A 27,849-nucleotide genomic window follows, 5' to 3' on the forward strand; every position below is an offset into this window, starting at 1 on the left:
TACTAATTGCTCTCTCCCGGTGACCGAGCCCTGCGAGGCGCGGAGCCTGCCCGTACCTGCCTTTAATTATTCACCGGCGCCTTTGCCCTGCCTTCCTCCTTCTCGGCTCTTCCCTTTGCCTTTTCCCCCTCTGACACCACCGTCCCCGCCTCGCTCGGGCCAGACCGGGGCGTCGGTGCGGCCCTGCCGCAGCCTCCCGGGGCCGGGGAACAGTTCAATGGCTGCGGGGCCCGGTGCCCGCCGCGGCGGTGCTGGAGGGCAGCAGCCCGGGCCGGGGCTCTGCCCCCTCCCCGCCCTGCAGCGTTCAGCACCGGCACCGAGCCGGCTCTGCGGGGCCGCGGCGGGGCAGCCGTGCCGCCCCCCCCTACTTTACGCGGTGCAGCGTTAAACTCCCGGCGGTTTTGGCGGGGAGCGGCAGCGACGCCAAGCCCGGTTCCCTTCCCCGGGGCTCCGGTTCCCGGTCAGGGCCCAGCACGTGGCTCCCCCCCGGGGCCGGTTCCGGGGAAGCAGGAGGCGGCTTCCCCGCGGCTGCTGCGGGGCGGAGCCGTCCCGGCCCGGGCGGCGCTGGGAGCCGGTGCCCGGTACCGGTGCCCGCTGCCCGCCCCCGCCCGCCGCGCGGCCCCCACGTGCCCGCCTCCCCCCCGCGCGGCCGGGGCGCCCTTCCCGGCACTGCCCAATCAGCGCGCGCGCCGCCGGAAGCCCCGCCCCTTCCCTTCCTCTCTGTTGCCCGCCAATGGCCTCGCCCCTCTCGACTCCTCCAATAGGAACGCACGCCGCCGCAGGCCGGCGACCAATGAGCGCGGCGGCTCGGGGCGGCGGGCCGCGGATGGTATCCCTCCGCCGCCCGCCCCGCTCGGTGTGCGCGCGCGCGCCCGCCCCGCTCGCGCGGCCCTTTTCTCCCTCCGCCGCCCGCAGCAGCAGGAGCCGCCGCCGCCCGCCGCCCCCGCCCCGCCAGGCCCCCGCGCCGGACCACTCCCTCGGCCGCGTCCGCGGGGCAGGCCCCGTCTTTCTTCCCTTCCCCTCCCTCCCCTCCTCCGGCCCCGGCCCGCCCCGCTTCCCCCCCCCCCCCCTTCTCCCCTCCCGCCGGCGCCGGAGCCGCCACGCCGCCGCCATGGAGCTCATCACCATCCTAGAGAAGACGGTCTCGCCGGGTAGGGCGCGGGCGGCGCGGCGGCGGCCTGAGGGAGGGTCGCGGGTAGGCCCGGCGGGGCGGGGCGGGGGCTGCGCACCCCTGGGGCGGCCGAGGCGGCGGCCCCGGCCCCGGGAGGGGCGTGGGCGGCGGCGGGGAAGGCCATGGAGGGGGGGAAGCGGGGCGGAGGGGCTCGGCCGCGGTGTCCGCCGGCGGCGCCTGAGGGCTGGGCGGTTGGGCCCCGCGCTCCCGCTGACTGACGCCGGTTTCCCTTCCCCCCCCCCCCCCAACCCGGTTTCCCTCCCTCCGCAGACCGCTCCGAGCTTGAGGCGGCACAGAAGTTCCTGGAGCAGGCGGCCATCGAGAACCTGGTGAGCGCCCGGGGGGCGGCGGGGACCGGACCGGGGGCGGCGGGGCCGGGGCCGGGAGCGGGCGCTCCCCTCCCCTCCCTCCCCCCCCCCCCGCCCCGCCCGGCCAGGCCGAACCGCCATGGAGCGCAGCCTACCCTGCCCGCGCCCGGCCGCCGCGCCCAGCCAATAGCAGCGCGTCCTCTCCCCCCGCCAGCCAATAGGAACGCAGCGCCGGGCGAGGGGGCCGCGCCGGCTGCGGGAGCGGCCGCGGGCCATGTGCGGCCGCGGCCATCGCTGCCCCGGGCGCCGCCCGGCCCCGCCGCCTTCCCCGGCGGGGCGGCCCCGGGATCCCCCCCGGGATCCCCCCCTCCCCGCATCGGCATCGGCCTCGGAGCCTCCGCGCAGGCGGGTGGCGGCGGGACGGGAGCGCCGGAGCAGCCCCGGAGCCCTGCCGGCCTGGGGAGGGGGGAGGTCAGGGGCTTGTGGCTTCCCCCTGGGGGAAGGGAGGGGAGCTCCGCCGGGCGCCCGGGGCTGGGGGCCTCCCTGTGCCCTTCTTAAAAAAAAAAAAAAAAAGAAAAAAAAAAGAAAAAAAGAAAATTAAAAAAAAAAAAAAAAACAAGGAAAAAAAAGGGATAGAAAAACCCCCACCCCACATCTCGTCCCTGCGCTGGAACGGGGGAAGCTGGGCTGGCGGGCGGCGGAGCAGGATTTTTGCTTAGTCAAGGTGCGGTGCTGCAGCTGCTGGGCGGCAGGGAAGGGTTGGCGGCGGCACCGGGTTCTCCCGGAGGGCGGCTGGCGTTGTGGGGGGTGCCGGCTCCTGCCGTTTCGGTGGTGTAGCTGTCACACACGCCTTATCATCACCAGCAAAACTGGCATCCTTCGTTTTTTAAGCAATTACTTATACTGGTCTCCACTGGTGTAAACTGGGAAAGTCATGGAGTCTTTATTTCTGTTGCTTCGTTTTAAGGTGTGTGAAGCATCCCTCAGAATCAGAATTGGCGTAGCCTTTGCGCTAAACCTTGGTTTTGAGTCAAAATTCACCGAATTGGTGTTTGTTAAGTCTTAGGATCCCCCCCGTTAGACTGAGGCTTCCTGGGCTGTGTTACATGGAGTATTTCAGGGCTGTGTGCTTGAGCTGCTGGCGATGCTGGGTTTCAGGCGTTTAAAACACCTGAGGGGTACACCAAATTTTCGAGGTTTTGTTTATATGTGCTCCCTCGTGACAGCCAGGGCAGGGCAGCAAGCGGAGGCAGCAGAGCTTATGCTGGGGCTAAAATTTGTGCCCTGGTGTGGGATGGGGCCGTGGAACAGCCCGGCCGTGGCAAGGGCAGGGGTTGAGGAGCTCCATGTATGCTGCCAGGGCGGTTGATGGCTCGGCTTTGCAGGAGGATGAGGCGGGAGAGTGAGGATGTGGGGTTGAGGGCTGTTCCCATCCCAGTACTTGGTGTGTGGGTGGTGGGGAGAGGGAAGGGGTAGGAGATACGGGATCGAGCGAGAGGTTCCGCACCCAGAGCTGGAAGCGATCTCCCAGTTAGTTAATGGTGATGGACCCGCAGAGCGGATTGTTCTTTCTTATCCCTCCTTCCTCCCTGTAGTTAATTTAGACCCTTTTCTGAGGTTTTCATTGACACTTCTGTAGGTGTGAGAGCTGAGGTCGTGTGCATCTGCATTTGCTTTGAGTCTCAAGTCTGGAACACTTAATGTAATGCTTCTCATTTTTAGCTAGAATTCTTCTTAAAGCTCCATAAAAAGACAAATTATTTTTGCTAATTTATGAGTGAGAAATCCAAGGACGCTTCTTCACCTTTGAATTTTAGTACAGTTTTCTTCTCAAAGGTGGCAGCAACGCTTTGATTTTGTCCTGTGAACTTTTTTTGAACGCTTCCTCACTTCTAATAAAATCAGTGTACAAAACATAAGCAATCTTGATGGTTGGGAAGTGGTTTGGAGCAGTATATTTGCAGGGGTTTTGTCCATTGCATTAAAACTTCAGAGTATCTCTAATGGCTTACACCCATCAGTTTTGAGTTGTCCCACATCTTAGTTTCCAAATTCTGCAATTTGAATGTTGAAGAGTGCTGGGTACCCCAACTGAAATTTTTTTTCTTGAAGAGCTGAGCTTGATCTTTGAAAATGTCAAGTCCAAGATACTGGACTTATTCTATGTTTCCGTTGAACTTTGGAAAGTTAAGTTTTGAAAAGGGCTTTTTGGTGCCCTAAAATCTTTGCATGTATCTTAAGTTCTGTTACAGAGATTGTAGGAATGGGTTACATATAACTGTATGTTAGACTTCTTCAGGAAAACCGTGTTCCTGCTTGATGCGAAATGGGTTTGAAAATGGCGCAGCTGTTTCCACTATTTCCTAGAAAGTTTTTCTTAGTAGGCAAAATGCTTTATAGGGCCAGTGAAATGAAAAAGCTTCGCTGCTGAAACTTTAGCTGTATCTTGTACACAGCGGAAGTCTCTGAAATGTAAAGCTGTCAAATCGGGAAGGGATTTAAATGCGGAGGCATTTCTCACTAGCTCTCACCAAAAGCAAGTGGCACGAATGTCAGGTATTTTTATCCGCACGTCCGTGCTTTTGGGAGGGGGGGGAATCTTTATATATGTCTGTGTACCTTTGATTGCAGAGAAGCAAGGTTGTAATCTTACAAACCTATTTGTAATGCACCAGAGGAGCGTCTGATTTCACATTTTAACAATTCCTGTGTTAGATTATAGTTTGGGTGTTTGCCTTGAAGCAAGGAAATAAGTAGTAGAGAGTTACTCTTCGCCATGTTTGATATCCATCCAGAAAATACATATCTTGGCATACGACCTGAGTAGTTTATTTAAAGGAATACTTAAAGCAGGCAGGAGCACAGAAGGTAACAGTCTCCCAAGTAAGCTGAAAAAAATCCAGCAAAGTCAATGCCTACTTACGTCGCTTTCCAGCGGTTCTAATTAGAAGCTTAACACCCGTAATCTTGGGACAGAGCCGCTGTCGTTGCGCGGTGGTGGCGGTTTGCTGTTGGCCTGGTAGAGAAGGAGCCTCAATGAGTCGTGGTCTCGTTTCGCTGGGTGGATGGGGATTTTTTTCCCCTTGTTAGCGGGGAGGTGCAGGCAGGGGCAGGTGCAGGCAGGAGCAGGCAGGCGCGGGTGCTGAGCCCTCTTCTCTCCCCAGCCAACCTTCCTGGTGGAACTGTCCAGAGTGCTGGCAAACCCCGGCAACAGCCAAGTTGCCCGCGTGGCGGCCGGCTTGCAGATCAAGAACTCCCTGACATCCAAGGACCCCGACATTAAGGCCCAGTACCAACAGAGATGGCTCGCCATCGACGCCAACGCCCGCAGGGAAGTCAAGAACTACGTAAGTTTTGTGACTTTTGGTTCTCTGCCTGTTGTTTTCTTGCGGTGGGGGGGCGAGTGATGAATGTCTTGTCTGTCCTTTTCCACCTGAGGAGTCTTCCGTTGGCCGGCTCTCCCTTTCCTGAGACAAGCAACGTCATCTGCACTTGCTTGGGCACTTTGTTGCTTATAGCGTATTTAATCTGTGGCATTATTAGGGTGGAAAACCAAACAGGTACGAGGCTGCTGCGTTTAAATTCACACCTGTAAATAGTTTTACAAGGAGCCTCTGAATAGTCTTGTATGATTGCGGGAGCTAATGGGCATGGCTTCCCCACCGGGTGATTGCAACTGGGTTGATGTTTGCGTTTTCTGGTACTTAAACAGCTTCCTCAACTGTTTTACAATCCACATCGACACCTTGGAAGCATACCCTGTGTCTGAACACGTGTGTTTACACGAGGCCTGGCAAATTTTAAGAGTAGAATATGGTCCAAAATTTGCAAGTTTCAAATAGGAAGTTATATTAAATTTTCACACAGTTGGTGAATTTGCCTGAGGACTCCTTTGTTCTTTGATAGTTAAAGTTCAGGACTTGCAATGGCAGGACTGGTGGCTTAGCGTTTTCTGGCTAACGGGAGCAAAGGCGTATGTGGATGTACGCAGCATTTTGTAATCGATACAAATTTGCCATACGCTTTATGTAGTGGTTTTGTGTTAATAGAATCCCTATATAGCAGAATAAGGTTGGGCGAGTGATGATGATACAACTTTAGTCTTTTATTTACATTGATGACAGCGAAAGGGGAACTTACACTGTTACAGGAGCTGTCATATTTTTTTGTTCTGAAGCTGACAAAGCGAGTTTATTGCTGTTTTCCACCAAGTACCATCAGAAATACAGTATTTCTGAAGTGAATAGATGGAAAATGAAGACGTATAACTCAAGTGCCGAAACAAATGCACACCCCTTCATTTTATTAAGAAATAGTTATGGAAGTACACAAAAAAATAATTTCTCTGATTGCAATTAAAACAAAAGAAAATTATTCAGTCCCATTCAGATTATCTTGGCATAAACAGTCTGGTGTTGGGGGGGGCGGGATTTTTAAACCACAATTTGTTTGGCTTTCACAATTTTGCTTTATGATACAAGCCAGCAGGAATTGTTCAGTGAGTCACTGTTGCGCGTTATGGCGCACAGCATTGTGTATGGGATTTAAAGGATGTGGTAGAAGTATGTGTAATCGCGCAGCTCTATCTCACTTCCTGAAAGGGGCAGCCATGGCCGAGTTCATTTCAAACGTTATTTGTCCGTGGTCACGGCCTCCTTTGCAGCGGGAGAAAGCAGAACAAGCAGCTGCGGTATTGAGGAAGGGGTGTGTTTGGAATAACATCAAGCGACGACTTCGGTGGCAAGCCCGCGCCCGTCTCTTTGGTCACTGACATCAAGCCATCGCCTGCCGATCTCTCCCACAGGTTTTGCAGACGTTGGGTACAGAAACGTACAGGCCCAGCTCGGCCTCTCAGTGCGTGGCCGGCATCGCGTGTGCGGAGATCCCCATGAACCAGTGGCCCGAACTCATCCCCCAGTTGGTAGCGAACGTTACGAATCAGCACAGTACGGAGCACATGAAAGAGTCGACGTTGGAGGCCATTGGATACATCTGTCAGGATATCGTGAGTATATTTTAAGTACTATTTTAAGTATTATTGTGAGTATATTTTCAGTGCTGGCCCAGCCTCTCCCCAGCACCTTTTCTCTTCCAGCCTGTCCTTTCTCACACCTCTGTATCTAGTAGGATGTAATGCTTCCCTGTGGCTGTCTTTTAATACTTGTCCGGAGGATGTCTCTGTGCTGACAGAGCGATGGGCAGAAACACGCAAGGATGGTGTCTGAAAGGACTGACCTGCTTTCGCAGCACAAATCCAGGTCATCTTTCCAAAGGTGCAGATTTAAGTCTGTACGTCGCTGCGGTTGTGTGATGGTAGGGGTGCCGTTATAAAACTTCAGCTGAATGTCCAGTTGTGTAAAACGTTGCAGATGAGTGATAAGTGTTTGATCCCTTTCTGTGTTGGGGAAACCTGACAACTACCTTCATCTTGTCTGAGGAGTCCCTTTATTCTTAATTTACAAATTTTTGATGCACAGGCAAGAATATTTACCTCTTGGAGGCACCTTCTACAAAAGGTCTCATGGTTTTATCAGTGTAGTTTGCAGTATCGTGATGTGTTGCATCAAGTATCTTGATGTGGATTGCTTGCAAAAACCCCGTGAGCTGTCTGACCTACCACTGAAAACCAAAATGAGCTGCTGCTTTTTTGGTGCCACCGAATACCTTGGAGAACGTACGTGCGGCATATCGCTGGTTGAACCTCGGTATAGTGAAGGTAGAAAGAGAAACCTTCTGTTTGGTGCTTTGATCAGGCTGCGGGGGACTGGTTTCACTGGGGAGGTTGGTTGCTTCATGGAGGGTCAAGGAAATAAAAGAGGAAATCTACAGCTGTGTGGAGGGAGTGCTCCAGGTCGAGCGTTGTTTGTTACAAGTCCATGCAAGACTTGGGTGTGTGTTTGTTGTTTCTTTGGGTGGTATGTATCGTGTGCCTCTGGAGTTTTGGATGCCCTGGCTTGTGGTTGGGTATTTTGTTACCAGGATCCCTCTTAAGAGTTTTGTAGTTTGTCAGTCACATTGTGACATAGTTCGTGACCGTAGTTTGAGAATCTACTGCTGGATAAGTTCTGATGTAACAGTTAATACAGTTATTTGGGCATCTTGCAGTTTTAAATTTACCACGAAGAAAAATTAGTCTATGTTCACAGCTTTATTCTTTAAGCCTTGAGTGCTTAACAGTTACCTGTCCTTGCTGCTGGTCCAGGCAATATATTTTTGCTCTATGTCTAAAAAAGATTGGCAGCTTTACCAATAAAAGCATCAACTGCAACTGCTGGTGTAGACCTCTGCCCAGTGTATAAAGGAATTAAAAAACAGTCAGTGTTTTTTACCATGCTAATTGAATGAAGTCAGGTAGTCTGAAGCTTGTTGACCTATTATTTGAAACGATCGATTTTATTTGGCATTTATGACTTGAATATCTGGAGTCTTTGTGCTCAATTCAGTCTTCTCTTTCCTGTCCCAGAAGTTGTAAAGATGTAATGGCGTCTTGAATGAATTCCTTGAACTTGTGTTCTCGTCCTCCCATTGAACAAAGGGCTTCTTGGCCTTGATGTCTTGAAACTTCTGCCCGTAGATTTCAGGATCAAACTTTGAGGTTACTTTAAAATATGGAGAAGGTTGTCCAGCTGACAGATAACTTTATCAACACTTCTTTTAGGATCCAGAGCAACTTCAGGACAAATCCAATGAGATCCTGACAGCCATCATCCAGGGAATGAGAAAGGAAGAGCCCAGCAACAATGTGAAGCTAGCAGCTACTAATGCACTCCTGAACTCTTTGGAATTCACCAAAGCAAACTTTGACAAAGAGGTGAGGGGGTGACAATTCTTGGCCTCAAATGCAAGGGCTGAATCCATGGTCTGTGATGAGAAATCATGCACCACGCTGAGTTTTGATGCATAATTCTGTTGCAGCTGAGACTTGGATTCATTTCTGTGAATTCCGGTATGTTGTTGTAATGCAGAAATACTGTGGGAATCTTCAGAGATTCATCAATGGAAAGGAAGCATCATTGACTTTTTTCGGATAAATTTGAACTGACCTTAGAGTTTAGCCTATTAGATTCTCTGCTTCCTAATCAAACTCTGCTCTGTAATACTGCTCTAAGAGTACAAGCTTGGATCAGCACTTTCTTTCAAGTGGTGTGGCAGCAATCCAGATTTAACTTTGCCTCTGAAAATTGTTGGGGGAGGAAGGTCTGTAAGAGCCTTCAGAATAGGGGCCTCAGAATGAGAGTCTTTTCAGAACAGACAAATCTATTGATTTTTCCTTTCCTTCTCGGATTAAGTCTATCCTCTAGGTCTCTACCAGGGAGAGTGTGGGGAAGATGGAATTAATATTGAACCTTCAGCTTAGAAGGTCTTTTAATGAAAACTTTCCCTAGTCAACTCTTCGGTGGTTGTTGATGGGGATCAGCTAGAGTCTTTCAGAATTCGAGATTGTTTGATCCATTCAGACTGTATTTCTGTTGGGCTTCAGTACTGTGAATAGCCTTGGCATAAGTCTGTTCCTTCCTACTAAAATGCAAGTATCCAGGTGCTGCCCCTCAAGAAATCCGTGTCCTGACTGAATTTTGAGGTTTCCTGAAGCAATTGCTGAAATAGTTCAGGAAACAGCGTGATTTTTTTTTTTTTTTTTTTGTTCTCCCCCCGAAAAGCTGGTGTCTTTAGTTCTGCTGTACCTTTCTATTTTGGACAGCCTGTTAAGCACTTTTTAAAATGGAAGCCTGGGATTCCTGTTTTGGGGAAGAAATGATTTAAAATACTGCAGTGAATGGTAACCTGTACTGTTCCTCGATCTTTAGAAGTGCTGCATGAGTGATTGTACTAGCCCAGACTCAAAATACAGCCTCCATAGGAAGGCTTGCAAAGACTTCAGTGCTTTTGTAAGGCAGTTCTAATGTTCTTTTATTTCTCCTTCCAGTCTGAAAGGCACTTTATTATGCAAGTAGTCTGTGAAGCAACGCAGTGTCCAGATACAAGGGTGAGTGAAGTTAAATGCTTAATTTGTCACTGCACCTTTCTGGGGAAGCTGGCTAGAACCTCTAGCAGCAACAAACAGTTGAAAAATGTTACATGAAATAAACAGTATTCTGTTAAATGATGGGTGCACGTGTAAGTACTCAAACAAAATGAGTTTTATACTTCAACTTAGAAGTAGTAAACAACTAGGATTTACATCGCTTGTTGTGAAAGACCTTATTGGGTATGGAGTAAACTAAATCAGCAGAAAGGCTGGGTTATTAATCTGTGGTAGGCTACAACTGTGCTTGGTTTTCACAGCACTCAGAAAGGTCACATCTTTGATCCATTTTCTACTCTGACAGGTACGAGTGGCTGCCTTACAGAATCTGGTGAAGATAATGTCCCTTTATTATCAGTATATGGAGACGTACATGGGTCCTGCGCTTTTTGCTGTGAGTATTCGGGTTTCTCATATGTAGTTGTCTGATCTTCCTGTACTCCTTTGTCGTAATCCAAGAGGAAAAGTTTTCCTACATTCCCGATTTGTTTTTCTTTTCTTTGACTGTGACTGCATGCTGTGATCCCTCTCTCCTAGCAAAATCCGTGAAACCAGCATCGGGTGTTTCAGACTTGAAACTCTGAAAGTCAGGACAGTGCGGATTGCTTGACTTGCTCTGCCGTCCTCCCGAGGTGCTGATAGCTGATAAACTTCTAAATGAGGAGATTGTCTTCAAGAACAGTAACTCTAATGTGGCATCTGATTTCAGACAATCTTGAATCTTGTACCAGTTGGCCAAAAGTCGAGGTGCATATTTCAGGAGAAATAACTCGCTAAAACATCCTTCTCTCCCCTCCTTTCTTGCATGTTTCTAAAGATAACCATTGAAGCAATGAAAAGCGACATAGATGAGGTGGCTCTACAGGGGATAGAGTTCTGGTCAAACGTCTGCGATGAGGAGATGGACCTGGCTATAGAGGCGTCTGAGGTGAGCTCGCAAATGACCGCTGAAAGGCAGCGAATGCCTGTGATCGCGTTTGGGAATGCTGAACTCGTGTCTTTGAACCACGTCTGAAAGTCCTCCTGTTCTCCCAAGTGGAACAGCGTAGGAGAGCCCGCCTGAGCCCCTCGCGCGGCGGTCGCGGGTCCGTGACGAGACATCATGCACCACTCTGATGCGACGTGATGCATGTCTGTAACAGAAGCTGAGACCTGAGGCTGCACGAAGCCCGTGAGGCTGGTCGACTCTGCGGGTGCTACATGCGCTGCAGACATCAGCACGGTGCTGTGGCACCCAGCTTAGTTTTTAGCTGCTAGCTTGGGTACTAGGAGCTGTCTTACCCAGGGCTCAGAATAAATATAATTTATTCTGCCATTCAAGGTAAATGCGAAGCTTGTAGCTAAGGTTGCACAGGGGCCACCATTTGGAATTCCCTTTAATAACTCTTTGGGTTATTTTCTAGGCTCTGTAGCCTGGTGTAAATTTCTTGGTGTAGCTTGAATATAACCCCTTTTGCTTACTAGATTGGATTAGGATGAACTGCCTTTTTAAGTGAGCAAAATGGTTTTAATGCCAGCCTGGCTGGGAATTGAAGCTGCTTGAGAGAAAGATTCTCTGACAGGTTTGATGAGAACACACTGTGACATACAAGTGCTAGTTTTCTGCAAATGGTATGTGACAGCTACCTGATTTCTTTTTAGCATTCCGAAGTCAACTCAAGCTACTCCTGTAAGGTTAACCTAAATGTGCATTAAGCGTGTATACTAGGCACAGCATAATACCAGAAAATTCTCAATATCGCGAAGATCTTTGAGCTGTTGCTTTGTTAAGATGGCATCTCGAATTGTTGAGATACGTGTATCCCATTGAAGGGAGGTCATTTCTTGCATTACCTGCTGGCTTGGAGGCCTAGTGGACTCTGTTACCCTGACATGTAAAATTTTGGGGTCTGTTACAGGCGTGAGCAACTTAGTCCTACCCCAGTGCGCAAAAAGATTGATCACATTCTATATAATACATTATTTATGACTTAAGTATAAAATTATGGGATGAAATAAAAGGAATCATTATCCCTTACAATGGATGGGGCTGGAGATGTATTTGGGGTATTGTTCTGCGTGTAGATGCTGTTTGCATAAATTAGCTGTAGAGATCAATAATAGCTTAAACTTTGAAGGGCTCTAGATGAATCATATCCATCTTTAAAAGTAGCTAAATATATATTTATGTTGAATGCCCAAAAAAGCAAGGAGAGCAAGGATAAAAGGACAGTCAGCAGCACATAGGTTGAGTTTATACGCTGAAGACCTTTTGCTGCTTCTACTTGGGGTCACTTGTTAATTATACATAACTGCAAATATTTTTATTTGTACCATGTGAGGAGGGGCTTTATACGTGTATGGAATGGCAAATGGAACTTGCTTATTGAACGTTTAACTGGGATTGGTGCAGGGTGTCCTTGAGGTTCCTGTGTGTTATGGTAACTTAAAGTTTGTGTTGGGAAGGAGAGGAAAGCAGGCAAAAGAGAACTGGTGTCTACTGGGGTTATAGTTCAGACCTCATGCCTGTACAGCCACTGAGAATCATTTTGTAACCTTTTTTTTTTCTAGGCAGCAGAGCAAGGAAGGCCTCCAGAGCACACTAGCAAATTTTATGCGAAGGGAGCACTACAGTATTTGGTCCCAATTCTAACACAAACGTTAACAAAACAGGTGAGTTGCAAAATCCCCGCTGCATGTCAAAAAATATGGACTATGCCTACTTTCAAGTGCTGGGACAGCGATGCTGCTGTGGCAAACTGAGGAGCAAACCGTCGGTGGCGGTCGTTGCTCCCTTGCGTAGGTGACTTCTCAATATGCTTGGTCCCAAAGGTGCTGTAGGTCCCCTCGGGGAGTTTTTAACGGTGCACTTGTTCAGGGCACCTGTAGTGGCAGTCCTTGGTCTGTGATGAGACATCATGCACCACTCTGACTGAATGATGCATCGGTTTTTAGGGCTGAGACTGTGAGGCTGCATACGGTGTCATTTTTATGCTGAATTCTGTTAACACATGCTTGTATTTATGGTTTCTGAAGAGGTTTGATAGTTATCTGTATTGCTAACGAAATGTTTGTGAAATGAAAACCAATATACAGTCTCTGCGTCGTTAGAGACCCAATTTCTGGAATTCTTGAGCTTTACTTTTTGAGCTGTGAAGTCCATGTTTATTTAGTACCTATTAAGCACTTCACAGGGACTTGTTTGGACTGTGTTTCACAGTCTAATCAAAATTAATGGAATCACTTGCTACAGCAGGTCTAATTATAAAATAAAACTGTTAATTAAGCCATACAAGCTGGAGTTCATTTGGCTTACTGCGATGAACTGGGAAAATGCTTGGTACTCCTAGTGAATCCAGGGATTTGTTTCTCTGTTTGGTTTGTATCGCTGTCCGCTTGAATGCGGAGAGTTAAATTGCAGGAGGTTCTAAAGTGCTTGTTAAAACAGAAAAGATAAAACAGATAAGAGAATCGCAGGTACACAGCTTCAAAGGAATTTGGTAAGTGGCTGAGCTAACGGCTGGGGGGGAGAAGCTATTTAACTGGTACAGCGGGCCACTCTGCCAGGAGATGGCATGGATCAAAGGAACAAAATCTCGTCCTAGATGAGAGAGAAGCAGTTTGGAAGATGTATGAGGCTACTGTAGGTGCGTCAGTAAAGAGCTAGCAGCCTTACACCAGGATGGAAAGGTACAGATGATGCAAATAACTCGGGTTGCTTCTCTGCCAGAGATGTAGCTAGTACTTCCAGACCTGAATTAATTTCTAAATATAACACCTGGTAATAAGGCAGCGTTACTTGCGGTAGATCCAACAAGATGCCACTGCCTGTGAGTGGTAAGGGATATTTTCCCCCAGACTTACCAGGGGTGCTCTTCTCCTAGGACGAAAACGATGATGACGATGACTGGAACCCCTGCAAAGCAGCAGGAGTCTGCCTCATGCTCCTGGCGACCTGCTGTGAAGATGACATTGTTCCTCATGTGCTGCCCTTTATTAAAGAACACATTAAAAATCCAGATTGGCGATACAGAGATGCGGCTGTGATGGCTTTTGGGTGCATTTTGGAAGGACCAGAGCCTAACCAGCTCAAACCACTAGTCATACAGGTAAGATTCATTGTGTTTTCTTGGAGGCTTGTAGAGCAAACACTTTCTGATTTATTTGAAGGAGGATGCCTGCTTTGCACATTGTTCTTAATCTGTGGAAAAGCAAAAGGATGTTACCTTTTAATCATGTTTTAGAGAGATTTGGTAGGCCCAGGGCAGGTAGTTGGGTTACATAGCTCTGAATCACAGGGACATGCAGGACTTCAGAATACCTGGCTCCAGATGCGTCAGTTCTCAAGTCTTCCCCCCTGGGAAATAACTTTATGAATCTTAAAATATGAGAACAGTGGCCTAACTGGATCTCGACTGTCCTCCCCTCCCCAGTCTATCGCTATCTCAGAGGGAATACATTAAAATCAGAAACAGTGACAAACTCGTATTTCCATATATTGCATTTGTTCATGTCTTTCTCCTGATGGCAATTACGTTCTAGGCAATGCCAACTTTAATAGAACTAATGAAGGACCCCAGTGTTGTGGTTCGAGACACAACGGCTTGGACCGTGGGCAGGATCTGCGAGATGCTTCCTGAAGCTGCCATCAATGACATTTACCTCGCTCCACTGCTGCAGTGTCTGATGGAGGGCCTGAGCGCTGAGCCCAGAGTGGCCTCCAACGTGTGCTGGGTAAGGCGGCCCCTTGGCTGTTGGGCGTATGATAAGTTTCTGTTAACAAGGGGAATGCAGCTCATATTCATATATATGAATATACACACACCCATATATATATATACACACATACATACATACATATATATATCTATATACTCACACACTTAAATGGATTTCAGAGATGACTCATGGCTTGGTCATCCAGCGCACACAACTTGTTAACTGGAAGTTATCTCAAGTCGGGTTTGTGGCTCTGGTGGGAAAGAATAAGGGAAGAAATGGATTTTTAAGGAGAAAAAAATGCTGATATTCACTGAGTGTAGAAGCTGTCTTCAGTTTGAAAATGCTGTGGAAGCTGTCCTTGATAACAGGTGTGATAGCTGTTTAGAAAAGGCATGCTGGGATTTAGCTTTTTTTCTTGGGGGCAGCTGGATTGCTGCCTTAATCTTAAGGGAGAGACGAGATACCTTGTTTCCCATTACCTAAGCCTGCTTCTGCAGTGGTTCCAGAACTACATTAAGGAGCATGAGATTTTTTGTTCATAGAGCTGCAATCCCTTGGGTTGGCTTGCTAACTTTGGTTGTATCATCGTCTTGATGCATGTCTACTACCAAGTAGCATACCTGATCGTTCACTATAAGGAGGATGTATCCCTTACTGCCTTTTAAGAGAGCTGCTCAATAAGAATTGAGCTAGAGATGAGAATTTTATGTCAAAACAAGTTTTAGAAATGACAGAATTCATTCTCTTCATATTCCAGAGGTTTGAAGACTTATAGTCAGCACGGAAGCTTTTCCACAATACGTTGATCCTGGCAAAAGTCCATGTAGCTGTGGCTTTTGTCTTCTGAAGATGATGACTACTATATGTTTTTTAGATCGCAATGAAAATCAGGAGGCTTTCAACTCCTCTGATCCACCTGTCTCTCAGAGCAGTCAAAATTGCTCTGCAGTTGGGAATTTGAGCAGTCCGCAGCCTTGTCTAAACGAGAATTTTAACTTGTGATGATGATGCTGGAGAGTGGGTAGAATCTGTTAATACCCTGCGAGGTTCAGGCAATCTGCCTTTATTCAGTTTGATTCTTGACAACTACCGGTTGTCGAGACCAGTAACGCTGGGCACAGCTTTGACTGCAGACGGGGTGTTAATACTACGTTTTAAGTTGTTGAAATTTTCATTGCTGTTGCACCAAAGTTCAGTGCACTGAACAATTAGCTGTTCCTGAAGGGAGTTGTTAATCCTGCACGTGTTTGGGGTTTTTTGGGGGGTTGTTTTGTTAGAATAAAAACTGTTGGAATATATGTTTCTGGACTCATGAGGGTGAGCTCATTTGAGTAATAGAAACGGTTGTTCTGTGTTTCAGGCCTTCTCTAGTCTTGCTGAAGCTGCCTATGAAGCTGCAGATGTAGCTGATGATCAGGAAGAACCAGCAACCTACTGCTTATCCTCTTCATTTGAGCTAATAGTTCAGAAACTTCTGGAGACCGCAGATAGGTAACACTACACTGGCTGGCTTAAGCTCTGCAAAGATGCTTTTTTTTTTTTTTTTTCCATTACTTCAGACTGTTGGTCCTCTTTCTCTTGCAGCTTAGATCTGAATGGTTTTATCAGAACCAGGCTTTTTTGGTGTCACATGGAATATAGAATGCTAATCCCCAGGAAGAAAGCTATTCACACAGAATAATTGCTCAGTGTTTTATCCATATCTGCTTTTACTAAGTCTGGGGTTTCCTCCAAGAGCGCCTCTTCCATGTTTTACTTTGAAGTTTCCAAGCACAGTTTAGGACTGTGCGCATCTTTTTGTACCGTAGCGATAAGACTCTTCAAGGTTGGCTACAAGGCCACTGAATAATCAGGATTGCAGCAAGAGATAATTGGAAATCTGTGTGTATCGTACAGTTCGTTTTACTGTGATTGTTTTATGCCGTGGTTGTTGCTGTAGTGCTACATCCATTACATTAGCACCAGGTACTCCCAGGAGAGTGAGGACCTAGTTAGGCTCGATACTGTCTCTTTCCCAACTAAGCTGAAATATAAATAAATAGATGAGGCAAAATATTTTCTCAGTTCTGCAGATGCAAAAATGAGGGTAATGCTGAAGTCGTATTCTGCCTTGAAGGTCGCATAAATCTTGACAGCTCAGAGTTCAATCCTTGGATCAATTCAGTCATCAGTTGAAGCCTTTTGCTGCAGGACTACTTCTTCGTAAATGGTGTCCCTGTCTGAACGGTTCAAAGTCTAAACCCTTTCTGTCTAATTTACATTCAACCAGAAGTGTAGTGTCTAGCTCAAGGCTCTGAAGTCCATCAGTCATCTTAGCATAGATCTCAGCTGTCTTTATTTCAAATTTAACGCCCTCACTGGCGTCTCGGAAGGATGTTGGAGAGCTAGTAATGTATGCTGCTCACCTCGTGAGACCACCTCTTCCCAGGCAGGACAACAGCACGCTGGAAGATGTGGATTTGAGGCTTTTTCTGCTCCTGTACTTGCTGCTAATGACTGAAGATATTGGAAGTCATTATTAATAGCAAACGAAAAAATGTTCCAAAAGTGGCTTCATAAATTTCCTTTACTTTCAAATCTTGGAATACAGGAATGCAAGTGCTTCTGCTTGTCACAACACTAAAATTTAGCTGTTACCGATTTACTAAAAAAAAAGTCTGTTTCTAAGCAAGCCTGAGCACTGGGAGCTGCAAATATATTCCTTCTGTTACAGGCCTGATGGACACCAGAATAACTTGAGGAGTTCTGCATATGAATCTCTGATGGAAATAGTGAAAAACAGTGCCAAGGACTGTTACCCTGCTGTCCAAAAGACAACTCTGGTCATCATGGAACGACTTCAGCAAGTGCTGCAGATGGAGGTAGGTAAACTCGAGTTTTAAGCCCCAGTTATGGTAAGGGGTTTAAGGAAACTCAGTAGGTGTGATGTTGCTGTTGTGCTGTGGCTTCATCTGGTGTAGAAAAATGCGTTTTGTTGCTGACTGCGTATCTTGTAGTATAATGCATTTTTTTATTATTTTTATATATAGGTTAGATATATTAAGCTTCCGAACGGTACCTCTTGCCTTAAATTTGAAGAAACAAATATTTAAAATTGAATCTGTGCAACTCATAGTGCTGTCAAAACCGTGGACTGCGCTGCAGGCTTTTCACACGTGGGGTTTTGTTCTTTTTCAGTCCCATATCCAGAGCACTTCCGATAGAATCCAGTTCAATGATCTTCAGTCTCTTCTTTGCGCTACTCTACAGGTAAGTTCTTGTCTCCTGTGTTATGGTTATGGGAAAGAGGCAGTTCTAGAGACATTTCTGTGCCCCTGAGGATGCAGGCTTGGTCCTGTTGATGAGATCTGAATGAGGAAATGGGATCTTGTGTCCCAGCTGACATGTGGGAGGTGATACAAGGTTCAGAAGGCTTCAGTAGAGTACGACTTACAAAATTTAGGGCAATGTGAATAAAGAACACTGTATGCGGCATGTGAAAGATTGTATATGCTTTCAGATTAGCTCTTATGTTGGCTACAGGCTGAACAATCGCTTTGGTTGGCACAGACAAAAAAAAACTCCATAATGGCTTTAATTCGTTCATCTGCCTCTTGTGGTTGGTGTTCTTATTTAAAATGGCACTAATTAAAATGCACTGAGTGTCCTTGAAGTTAAACATCTGGTAATGAACAGCCCGTGTGACTTGGAGTACTAGTGCCTTTCAGTTCCTTGCTTACTCCTACAAAGCCCACTGAAAACAGCCACTCTTTTCCCCCCAAAAGCACTCAGGAGATCGATCAGGCCGTCCTCTGAAATAGGTGGTATTTGATATCGAAGCTTTCCCGTTTGCACTGCAGGAAGGGGGGTGCGGTGCTGTCATGCCTAGCTTATTAACACTTACAAGGTGCTGCTTTAAAACTATTATAGACGTAGATTCAGTATCAACACAGCTCCGTGCCGCTCGGAGGAGAAAGGAGCATTTTCTTCTGGAGGGGTAACAGTACTACGTAACCTGAAATAAAAGCAGAGCAGAGTATCTATCTCTACTCAGATTTATTCCTTTGTTGGGCGGTGGTACCGGTTCTCGGCAGTTTGTTTCTTCCATTCCTGTTAGCCCAGGAAAGGGAGCCTTCTCCTCGCCCGCAGGTAACAGCCTGTTTCTATTGGTTTTAGCTTCTCATTCTCTTAAGCGAGGTTAGGAGGTCTCCTGGGGGATGTCTCCAGGTTGTTTTGAGAAATCATTAACTTCATCCTTCTTGTTCAGAAGCCCATAGCATCAGCTGTTACTTTCACTCTCCAATTTTTAGGGTAATTTTTCAAATAATGGGTAGATGGGAATAATCTGTCCTTATGGTGGGCTTTAATGGGGAGACTTCAGCATCTGGGAGCTCTCCTTTTGGCACAGTGTGAGCACTGATCTCCTTCAGGACAGGTGGAATTAAACTGCTAGTTTTAATTTGTAACGTGTTTCTTCATTATCGCAAAATCTGAACCTTAAGTATTTACAGTAGTTGCAGCAGATACTTAAATACCACTCAGTAAAAATCAGCAGGGAGATTATTTTCAATGTTACATAGTCAAATATACTACTTTCTTACATACTTTTTCTCTTCTGCTGGAAATACAATTATGAACATCCAGCAGAGGAAAAACATTTGTTAATATTTAAATGGAACAAGAAAATCAAGACCAATTATTTAAACAGTCAAAGTCAATCTCTTTTGGAGTGACTCAGTTTGAAGAATCTGACTTGAAATAATTATTTTTCCTCTGCAGGTTAAGGAATCAGTCTTTCTCTTGTCATAGGAAATGCAAATTTACTTTAAATAAGGATACATCAAAGCTGTGTTCTGTAGTTCACATGCTGAAAGGGACGGTCAGAACTGTGTACGGTAGGAGCAGAGCATAGGTTAAGCTCAGGTATTTACCTGGGGTGTTTCCTTGCCCCTTTTGCTCACTGCAACGTGCTGGATAACACAGAGCACACGTGTGCTCGCCAGCCTGCTCTGCTTGTGTGTAAGGCTGCCTCTGCTCTCTCCAGAAATCAGTTTTGCTTTTCAAACATCTCAGTGCTAAACATGTTCCTGTAAACCTATTTTGCATTGGTCGTATGTTAATTTGTTCTCTGCTCATCCTGGGTAGGAGAGGTTTGACTGCAGTTAGCAGTAAGGACATTCTCATGTCGTATTTCCGAAGTTGAATTCTGTGGTTTAGAAGCAAAGCTTACGTGCAGTAAGAGATTGCAGTCGCATTGCTGTGATGGAAAAGAGCTTTTTTTATAGGGCTGAATTTGGGCTGGTCGTGTGTAATGCCAGCTTACAAATGGAAAGCCGGGAGAATAGCCTATGCAGCAGGAAAGGTAAATTCAGCTTGTTCTGTAGCTGGAAAATTGAATGCAGCTAAAATGAATGGGACTTTGCACTTGCACTGACAAAGCATATTTTTGCAGCAGCAGAGTTCAAACAGCAGCTTCCTTTTTAGCAGCCCAACGTGGTCACGAGTGTTCGGAGCTAGCGCAGGAGATGTAAAGGCACGATTCAGCCTTGCATAGATGGAAGCAATTACAATTTCTTTCTCCATTCCCACCCAGAACGTCCTCCGGAAGGTCCAGCACCAGGATGCTTTGCAGATCTCCGACGTGGTGATGGCATCTCTGCTGAGAATGTTCCAGAGCACAGCGGGCTCGGGGGGCGTGCAGGAGGATGCCTTGATGGCGGTCAGCACCCTGGTAGAAGGTCAGTCCTGCGCTGCAGAGCAGGGTTGTGTTCGGGGGCAGGCAGAGCTGGGACGGAACCCGTTTGCTTCCTTCTCTTTTTGACTATATGGCAAAAAACAACATTAGTTCCTGGTTTTGCTTGAGGTATGGTTTTGACCACATATCTCACCACATCTATCTGTGAAGCTCTGAGACTGGCCGGTTACGCTGGGTTGTGTTTTGTGAATGAATGGTTTGTTTTCCGTTAATAACGTAGCTACGATGCAAATTCTGCCAGAAAAACAAACCCTAGTGCTACTTTGTACGGTGCCCAGCACAATGGGAACCTGCTGTCTTCGTGCTGCTGCAGGACAGGTTTAAGGTTAATGTAATGATTCATACTTGCCGCTGCCTGCGACCCGTGGTCGTTTCGTGGAGCTTTGTCAGTCGTGGATTATAGTCATTGTTCTTGTTTAAAAGAAATCACGGTGGCAAAGATCAGTGTTAGAGTGGGTCAGAATGGGTGAAATAAAATAAAATTTGGGTTGCGGTATCCCAAGCAGTTTGAGCTTCATGGTTCAGGTTTAGAAGGTGGTGGCTGTGGCATCATCTGGAGCTCTAGGAACACACGCTGTTGTCAAATGCTACATGTGTGAAAGTTGAGGTGCTGTTGAAAGTCAAGGGGTAACCTCGTTGCCTAACGCCCCCGCCTTATCTCCAGTAAAAGCCACGCATGATTGGGAAATGGGTTTTCAGGGAGATTGGTTTGTAAGGAGGCTCGTTTGAGTTTTCCCTTTTTCCTGAGGCTGGTATCCTGGCTAGCCTGTTGAGGGTCTGAGCAGGTGACGGGACCTATTTCTAGTAGAATTAAATGCCTGATTGCCCTGAGAACACAGGACACCTTGTAAGTGTGTAAGTTTTGGCTTTTTGGAGTAGCTGCTTTGGACAGTAGCGTGTTTTGGAGAGCAGGTCCTTGGCGGGCACCCCTCTGACTGCTCTTGGGAACATTTAGTGGAATTGCCTGAGGAGGCTGGGAAGTGAATGAGAAGGTTGAGTGGGATCATTGCAAGCTAACCAACAAGTGAAAATGGAAGTGTGTATCCTCTTGGGACAAAGGCCTTTTCACTTTTGGATAGGTAAGCCTGCATGCACAGTCTTAGTAACGCAAGTGACTTGGGGAAGGTAGGAGTTAGCGGAGAAGAGCAGAAATATTTTATTTCAAATATTGCTTAAATATAAACATACTGAAGAGTGCCCTGCTTGAACTGCATGTCTCCGAGGAGGCTGAGCAGCTGTTGCCAAAAGGCAGACTTTACAGCTGTTATGGCAGCAAAGCGATGTGAAAAGGCGTAGAGTTTTCAGCTGATGCAAAGCAACGTAACAGTGCCGAGCCCTGTCTGCAGCGCGTCGCTGTGTCCCTCTCCCTCCGATGGGCCTGCTCAGTCAGGAAGATCTCGGCGTCCTTTCTGAGCACAGGAGGGGGTTGTCTGTCTTCAAAGGCCTGCAAAGAATTGAGTTTTTTTCGAATCTCGAGTTTAGTCCCGATGGACGTATTTCACTGATGCTCAGTTTTTGTGTGAGAATTGATTTGTTGTGCTTCTGTGGAACGTACAGGTGCTGGGTTTGGGTGGAATATAACGGTGGGTTTCTGTTTTGTTGAACACCAGCAAATACGTCGTAGGTTGGGATTTTTTGCTAACTAGAATATTTTCTGTGCAACAGTCTTAGGTGGAGAGTTTCTGAAGTACATGGATGCCTTCAAACCGTTCCTTGGCATTGGACTGAAGAACTATGCTGAGTACCAGGTAGAGGTCAAACCAGGCAGCCCTGTGTTCACAATCTCTAAATTCTCATCTGCTCACAGATGCTGAGTTCAGCAGGTGTGCATCTGTAAAATACCACAGCTTCTGGTGATGAAACAAAAATTGGAGCCCCATAGATTTTTCTCTAATTACTGGCTGCATGCACAAATTTAGACTCTTCTATTTAATTCAGCAGAAGGCCTTCATTGACTTGACACCTGTGTTTTCACAGTGGCTGCGTATTAGTTGGCCTTGATGAGGAAAGAGGTTGCTACTGGCTGTGAATTTCCATTAGAAGGTCAAGTCATGGTACTCGCTGTGTGGTGGATGTTCAGACCACCCGGCTGCTGAATTTGGTAGCGTTTGTTCAGACCGAGTACCTGTCACTTTGTTGGCATCTGGATCTCTTGCCCTCCCCCTTGGGGAAGCAAGCTCAGCTCTTTGCAGCTTTGATATAAATGGTTAAGGAAGCAGGGACTCATCAGCTGCTATATGAGGGTCGTTATTCTTGGTGGTTTAATGGCTGCAGGCTCTCACCACTACTTAGTGCTTTAATAAGCTGAAGCTGTAAGGATAGAGTGTGGAAGACTGACTCACTGGGTGGGTGTCTTACTTGCTGTTCTATTTGCAGGTTTGTCTGGCTGCAGTGGGCCTGGTTGGTGACTTATGCAGAGCCCTGCAATCCAACATCTTGCCTTTTTGTGATGAGGTTATGCAGCTGCTCTTGGAGAACTTGGGGGTGAGTGTTTGCCTTCTCATTAGCCAGTTAGTAACAGTTGGCTTGCACACTGAGAAGAAAGTGGGAGGTGGGAGAAGCAGAAGTGTTAGGCATGCTCTGAAGATCTCGTGTTTGACAACTATCTTGCTTACTATTTGAATGGAATCCAAACTTATTGGGGGTAAGGATTTACATTTCAAGTAAATGTCTTAATTTATTAGCTCCTCCCCCCTTAAGAAGAAGTGCAACTGAATGTAATGGTGCTGAAATCTCTTCCAGAATGAAAACGTTCATAGGTCTGTGAAGCCTCAGATTCTCTCAGTGTTTGGCGATATTGCCCTTGCCATTGGAGGAGAATTTAAGAAATACCTGGATGTCGTACTGAATACCCTCCAGCAGGCTTCCCAAGCACAGGTTGATAAGGTAAGCCAACAGTGTACCTCCAGTTCCTCCATTAAAATCGTAGATGAGTAAGGGCATTGCTGAAGTGTGCTTTCCTGTTGCCTTTCCAGTCCGACTATGACATGGTGGATTACCTGAACGAGTTGAGGGAGGGCTGCCTGGAAGCTTACACTGGCATCATCCAAGGATTGAAGGGAGACCAAGAAAACGTGCACCGTGAGTACTCTGTCCTACTGCGGTGTTCCTGTGCCTGAAATGATAAGGGGAGATAGGAAATGCTGCTTGACAAGCTGTTTCAGGGTTGTTGTCACGTCTACGGACGTCTCCTTGTTCACTCCCATCTGCGTGGGAGCGAATGCTCTGCTGCCATGAGCAGGGAGGGGGTTTAGAGCCCTTCACTACGGTTCCTCTTCCTCTGGCAGTTTTTCCCCTCCTTATCTCAGAGAGCTCTTCTGGGGTCAAATTCTGGCTGTTGGGGGGGGAGCACTGGAATCCCTTTTGAAGGACAGACTATTAAACATGAACTGTGTTTCACCCTGCTGTAACAAAGCTGTTTTCTTTCAGCGGACGTGATGCTGGTGCAGCCCAGAGTAGAATTTATTCTGTCTTACATTGACCACATTGCTGGAGATGAGGATCACACCGATGGAGTAGTGGCATGTGCTGCTGGCCTGATAGGGTAAGCATCCCGATCCCATTTCAGCTGACAGCGCACTCGTTAGATAGAAATCTTTGTACGATATTCAAAGCTGCATTTTTATGACTGTCTGAAGCATTTAATGTCAGTTCTGGGTTTTTACAGTCTAGTGTTGGATGTCTAACCCAAGGTGTGAAGTGGTTACGCAGGTGAGGTCCTCTAACTGACAGGGTGAAAACCAGTGGGTAGAAGTGAAAGTTGGATGTGTGTTATAGAAATTCCAGATCTCAGATTTTTCAAGGGTGACCTGGGCTTAAAAACAAAACGCCCCAGCCTGGGTATGGAGGAACTCGGGTCAGGGTGTTTTAATCTTTTCTGTTGCCTTGAGGGAGAGCTGATGGGAACATCGGGGGGGATCAGTCTTTGGACAGGAGACTGAATGTCTCTGGTTAGTCACAATTTCAGAAAACTGTTCAGCTCTCCTCCTGCTGAAATTAGTGACCATATGCAGCATTTTAAAAAGGACATTAGCTGTGAGTCAGATTTCTTTTTGCTAGCAAGAGCTGATTGGAGTGGTACTGGCACATCTGTTTGTGGCACGCAGCCTCAAAGCCTCTTTTTCTTCTTCAGGGATTTGTGTACAGCATTTGGAAAAGATGTACTGAAATTAGTAGAAGCTAGACCCATGATACATGAACTGCTAACTGAAGGAAGAAGATCCAAGACGAACAAAACAAAAACCCTCGCTACCTGGGCGACTAAAGAACTGAGAAAACTGAAGAATCAAGCTTGGTAAGGGATTACACCCACCTCCTTTTCATGTTGCATAATTATGAAATTGGCTAAACTCCTGAGTCTGAAAGAGATGCTTCACAAAAGCCTTGTTCTCTAGAAGGTTGTTTCTCATTTATTTTTCTGTCAACAAGCCCCATCTGTGGTCTTGCATATCAGAACAAATACAAAGCGAGAAACACGGTGAACTGCTCGCTTTCACAAGACCAGATGCAGACTGGAGGGCTTTTTGCACTGTGAAATGCGTCACCCTTGCTAGTTGGGGACGATCCTGCACTCCTCAAATGTGGTATAATTGGAGCCCCTTGACTCCTCAGTCCTTCTCGAAGTTCGAGGGGCATCTGGACGATGCTCTTAGTCGTAGGTTTAGTTTTAGGTAGTCCTGTGAGGAGCAGGGGGTTGGACTCGATCCTTCTGACTTGAGATACCCTGCGAGTCCGATTCTACTGAGGCGCCTTTTAAAAGGAGCAGATTGCGGAGAGGGGCACGATGGTGTATCTGCATTTGGGAGAGCAAGTCTGTTACAGCTTTGTCACCCCGCCTCGAGAAGTTCTTTAGTATCCTCATTATTTCTCTCTTAATGAATTTTTTCCGCTTACTGCTAGTTTTATCTCCTGAATTTGGGCTTTTGTGGTGTTGGGGGGTTTTTTTGTTTGTTTTGATGGGCCCTTTTTGCTTGCAGATCTGTTACCATTGGGATGACACCTGAGACCCCCACTGGAAATCTCCAATCTTTTGAAAAAACCCGGAAGTGAGGAGTGTGCACGGATGCTGAATGTTTGGGAATGAGAGGATGAGTGAGTGAGGCTTGAAACACACCACATTGAAAATCCCGCCACAGCAACAGCAGCAGCAGCGCTGTTAGCGAGCTGAGCACTGACTTGCGTAGAAAACCTGGCATCGGCCATCTTCGGGAAGAGGGAACGATCGATTTCTGTCCGAGTAACGAGCAAGTCTCTTCTTCCGACAGACCAGGACTAGCTTCTCTGTCGTGGCCGGCGCAGAAGGGGAACGGCCGGTTTGGAGGAGAGGAAACTGGGTTCAACTGTGGTGCTCTTTGTCTGAGGTCTGGCTTTGGCTGCTGGAGAGAGATGGAGCCTGGGTCTCCAGCCGCCTGCTGTAACCTTTGCCGCACGATGCTGTCGGTGCATGGGATAAAAGGAGGGGGTGAAGGATTTTCAGTCTAGGAGTGAGTGTGTGTGAATGAGGCGGTATCCACATTCTCAACTTCAAGTCATTGCAGTTTATCTTTTCCCAAAAAAAGGGTTAGCTGTTGCATTTCATAAACTAACCGAAGTTCAGTCTACTGATGCAGCATAAGAGATGTAAAAAAGAAAAGAGGAAAAAAAAAAAAAGAGAAAAAAAAAAAAAAAGGAAAGTCGCTCTTTAGGGCTTTTTATTTTAGGGAAACACTGACGAATGTTCAGAGCTCCCGTTCTGAGTGACGCTTTTCATGATCTCGTTTCATCAAAGCGCCTTTCCTTCCTTAATATTATTCAACTGTGAATGTAGAAATGGGGGAAAAACAAAACTCTTGCGTTAGAGGGAATAGAAATAAATTGTCAAACAAGATTTCAGGCTTAAAAAAAAAAAAAAAAAAACAACACACAAAAATACAAATATTAAGTGCTCTGAATTGGCAGTGAGAACGCAAAGGGAAAGATCTCTCCTGACTTGTACTGTAGCAGCCCGAACACCCACAAAAATTGTGCCAAAGAGTTGAAAAACAAAATAAAACTTCAGGTAATATTTTGGATTGCAAAATGAGGATAAATTCAATGTTCAAACAAAATCTGATAAAATGCCATTTGGAAACTGCTTGGCCTTTTGTGCTCTTTATTTGATCAAATTTAATGTGGTATTGGTCTCTTGCTGCACTTCAAAAACAAAAAAAAGGAAAAAAGAAATTTATATAAAATATATATATACTGACTTGAGCTTACACAAGACGGCACTTGTAAAAGGTTATATTTTTCCACTGCAGTTGAAGATTAATAAAATGGTGTCAAACATTCCCCAATACTTCCTTTTTGTATTCTTGGTCTTTCCAGTAAAAGGGGAACCCATTAACGATTTTTTTCTGTTTTTTTCAATAGAGTAGTAACAGTCTGATGGGCAACTCGGAGATGAATTGGCTGCTTACTGCTTCCCCAATCGTGCAACGTCTTATTTTCACATGAAGGATCAGAATCTCTCGCTTCCTCTTCAATGCGACTTTTGCTTTTGAGGAATAGTCCCTTGCTTATCCTAGATTGTCAGCAATAAGCCAAGAGAAAACGGAGGAGGTGCAGGGTTTTGAGACTATTTTTCATTTCATTTTTATTAGTGCAGCTGTTGATACTACCAGCATTTGAATCTGCAGTTTAACATGGGCATTTTTAAAAGCTGCTTGTGGGAGGGAGAGTAGGAAACCTTAGTCAGTATTTTTTTCCTTTTTTTTCTTTTTTTTTTTTTTTTTCTTTTTCTAAAAAGCAGGCAAGGATCTGCTTTATTCCCCAATTTCCTTTTCCCGGTCTGATCCTAGGATCCATTACAATGGAGTCCACTTTCGTTGCCCATCTGCACTGCAGCATCCACAATAGCTCTTGTACAGGGTATCAGATATGTGCCTTTCAGTGCTGGGTTCAGATTGCAGTCGAAGTGCCGACTTTGAACCAGTGTACAAAAAAAAAAAAAATAATAAATAAAATAAAAAATCCCAGGTGTTGAGAGGAGAGGAGGAGCTCTGTGAACTGGGAGAGCCAGCCAGCTCCGGAGCACGGAGTAGGGAGAGGCCTGGGTCACATTTCTAGTAATGCCTTTTCTTTTTATTTTGTTTCTCGAGGTGGGGTGGGATTTCCTAAAAAAAAAAAATATAAAAAAAGAAAAAGCCATTCCTGAAGTTGGGGAGGGGGCGTGGAGGGAAGAAATCTGATCATTCCTCAGTGCTACCTGTTTCTGTCCTGTGTGGCTGTTCAGCTGTAGACAGCAGGAGAATAAAGTACACTGAGACAGTAGTGGAAACAAACCTTGTGTCTGTCCTGTTTGTTTTGGGGCTTTCGTTGGGCTTTTTTTGGTTTTGTTTCAGGCAACCAAGTCTCAAAATAATTGCAGCGGCGCAGGCTTGAGGTGAGCGATGCAGTGGTGAGCAGGAGCGGGTCCGCACCCCCGTGCCTCCCCTGCGCCCGGTACCCCTTAATCCCCTTACTGCTGGCTGTAGAGGGAGGCCCAAATACCTATTTTATATACTTCTTTTTTTTAAGAGCTGGTTTCACTGCTTGGCAGATTTAATGAATAGAATAAACCCTTGATTTTTTTTTTCTTTTTTCATTTTCGAAGTGCCATTTCAGCACGAGAATCGGAACGCCCTTGTCTCGGCGCCTGCCTCAGCTGGCAGCCTGGGCTGGGCACCGCTTGCGCGGCGTTGCCGGCGGCTCGGCATTGCCGGCGGCTCGGCTCGGCGCTGCTGCTGATGCTCGGCTACCTGGGAGGGCTGCGAAGGGGTCGCGAGCGGTAGCCCCGCTCTGGCACTTTGTGTCGTGCCCTTTCCTTCTACACTGATCTCGGTGCAGGTGGGGGAGAATAATCTCTAAAAGCGCCCTTTAACGCAATCCTGAAATTTTAGCTCCCAACCCAGTT

General features: G+C 46.7%; 1 protein-coding gene across 2 annotated transcripts; it reads left to right on the forward strand.

Annotated features, from left to right (window-relative positions):
- The first annotated feature begins 923 nt into the window (after positions 1–923).
- KPNB1 (karyopherin subunit beta 1) lies at positions 924–26,246 on the forward strand. Of its 2 annotated transcripts, XM_087770274.1 has the most exons (22): positions 926–1,151; positions 1,442–1,500; positions 4,644–4,826; positions 6,284–6,484; positions 8,138–8,290; positions 9,404–9,463; positions 9,807–9,896; positions 10,320–10,430; positions 12,053–12,154; positions 13,366–13,590; positions 14,024–14,215; positions 15,564–15,694; positions 16,917–17,064; positions 17,381–17,452; positions 19,776–19,920; positions 21,603–21,685; positions 22,314–22,421; positions 22,680–22,823; positions 22,913–23,018; positions 23,367–23,481; positions 24,070–24,231; positions 24,914–26,246. In XM_087770274.1, coding segments are annotated over exons 1-22 (2,631 nt in total). In that variant the 5' UTR covers positions 926–1,111; the 3' UTR covers positions 24,915–26,246. The 2 variants fall into 2 exon arrangements, with proteins under 2 accessions (XP_087626399.1, XP_087626400.1); XM_087770273.1 differs by lacking the exon at positions 24,914–26,246 and having other exon boundaries at positions 924–1,151; positions 24,070–24,235.
- The last annotated feature ends 1,603 nt before the right edge of the window (positions 26,247–27,849 follow it).

Source organism: Nipponia nippon, unplaced genomic scaffold (genome assembly GCF_047370975.1).
Source record: "Nipponia nippon isolate SJK-2023a ecotype South Korea unplaced genomic scaffold, ASM4737097v1 scaffold_32, whole genome shotgun sequence".
NCBI classification, from domain to species: domain Eukaryota; kingdom Metazoa; phylum Chordata; class Aves; order Pelecaniformes; family Threskiornithidae; genus Nipponia; species Nipponia nippon.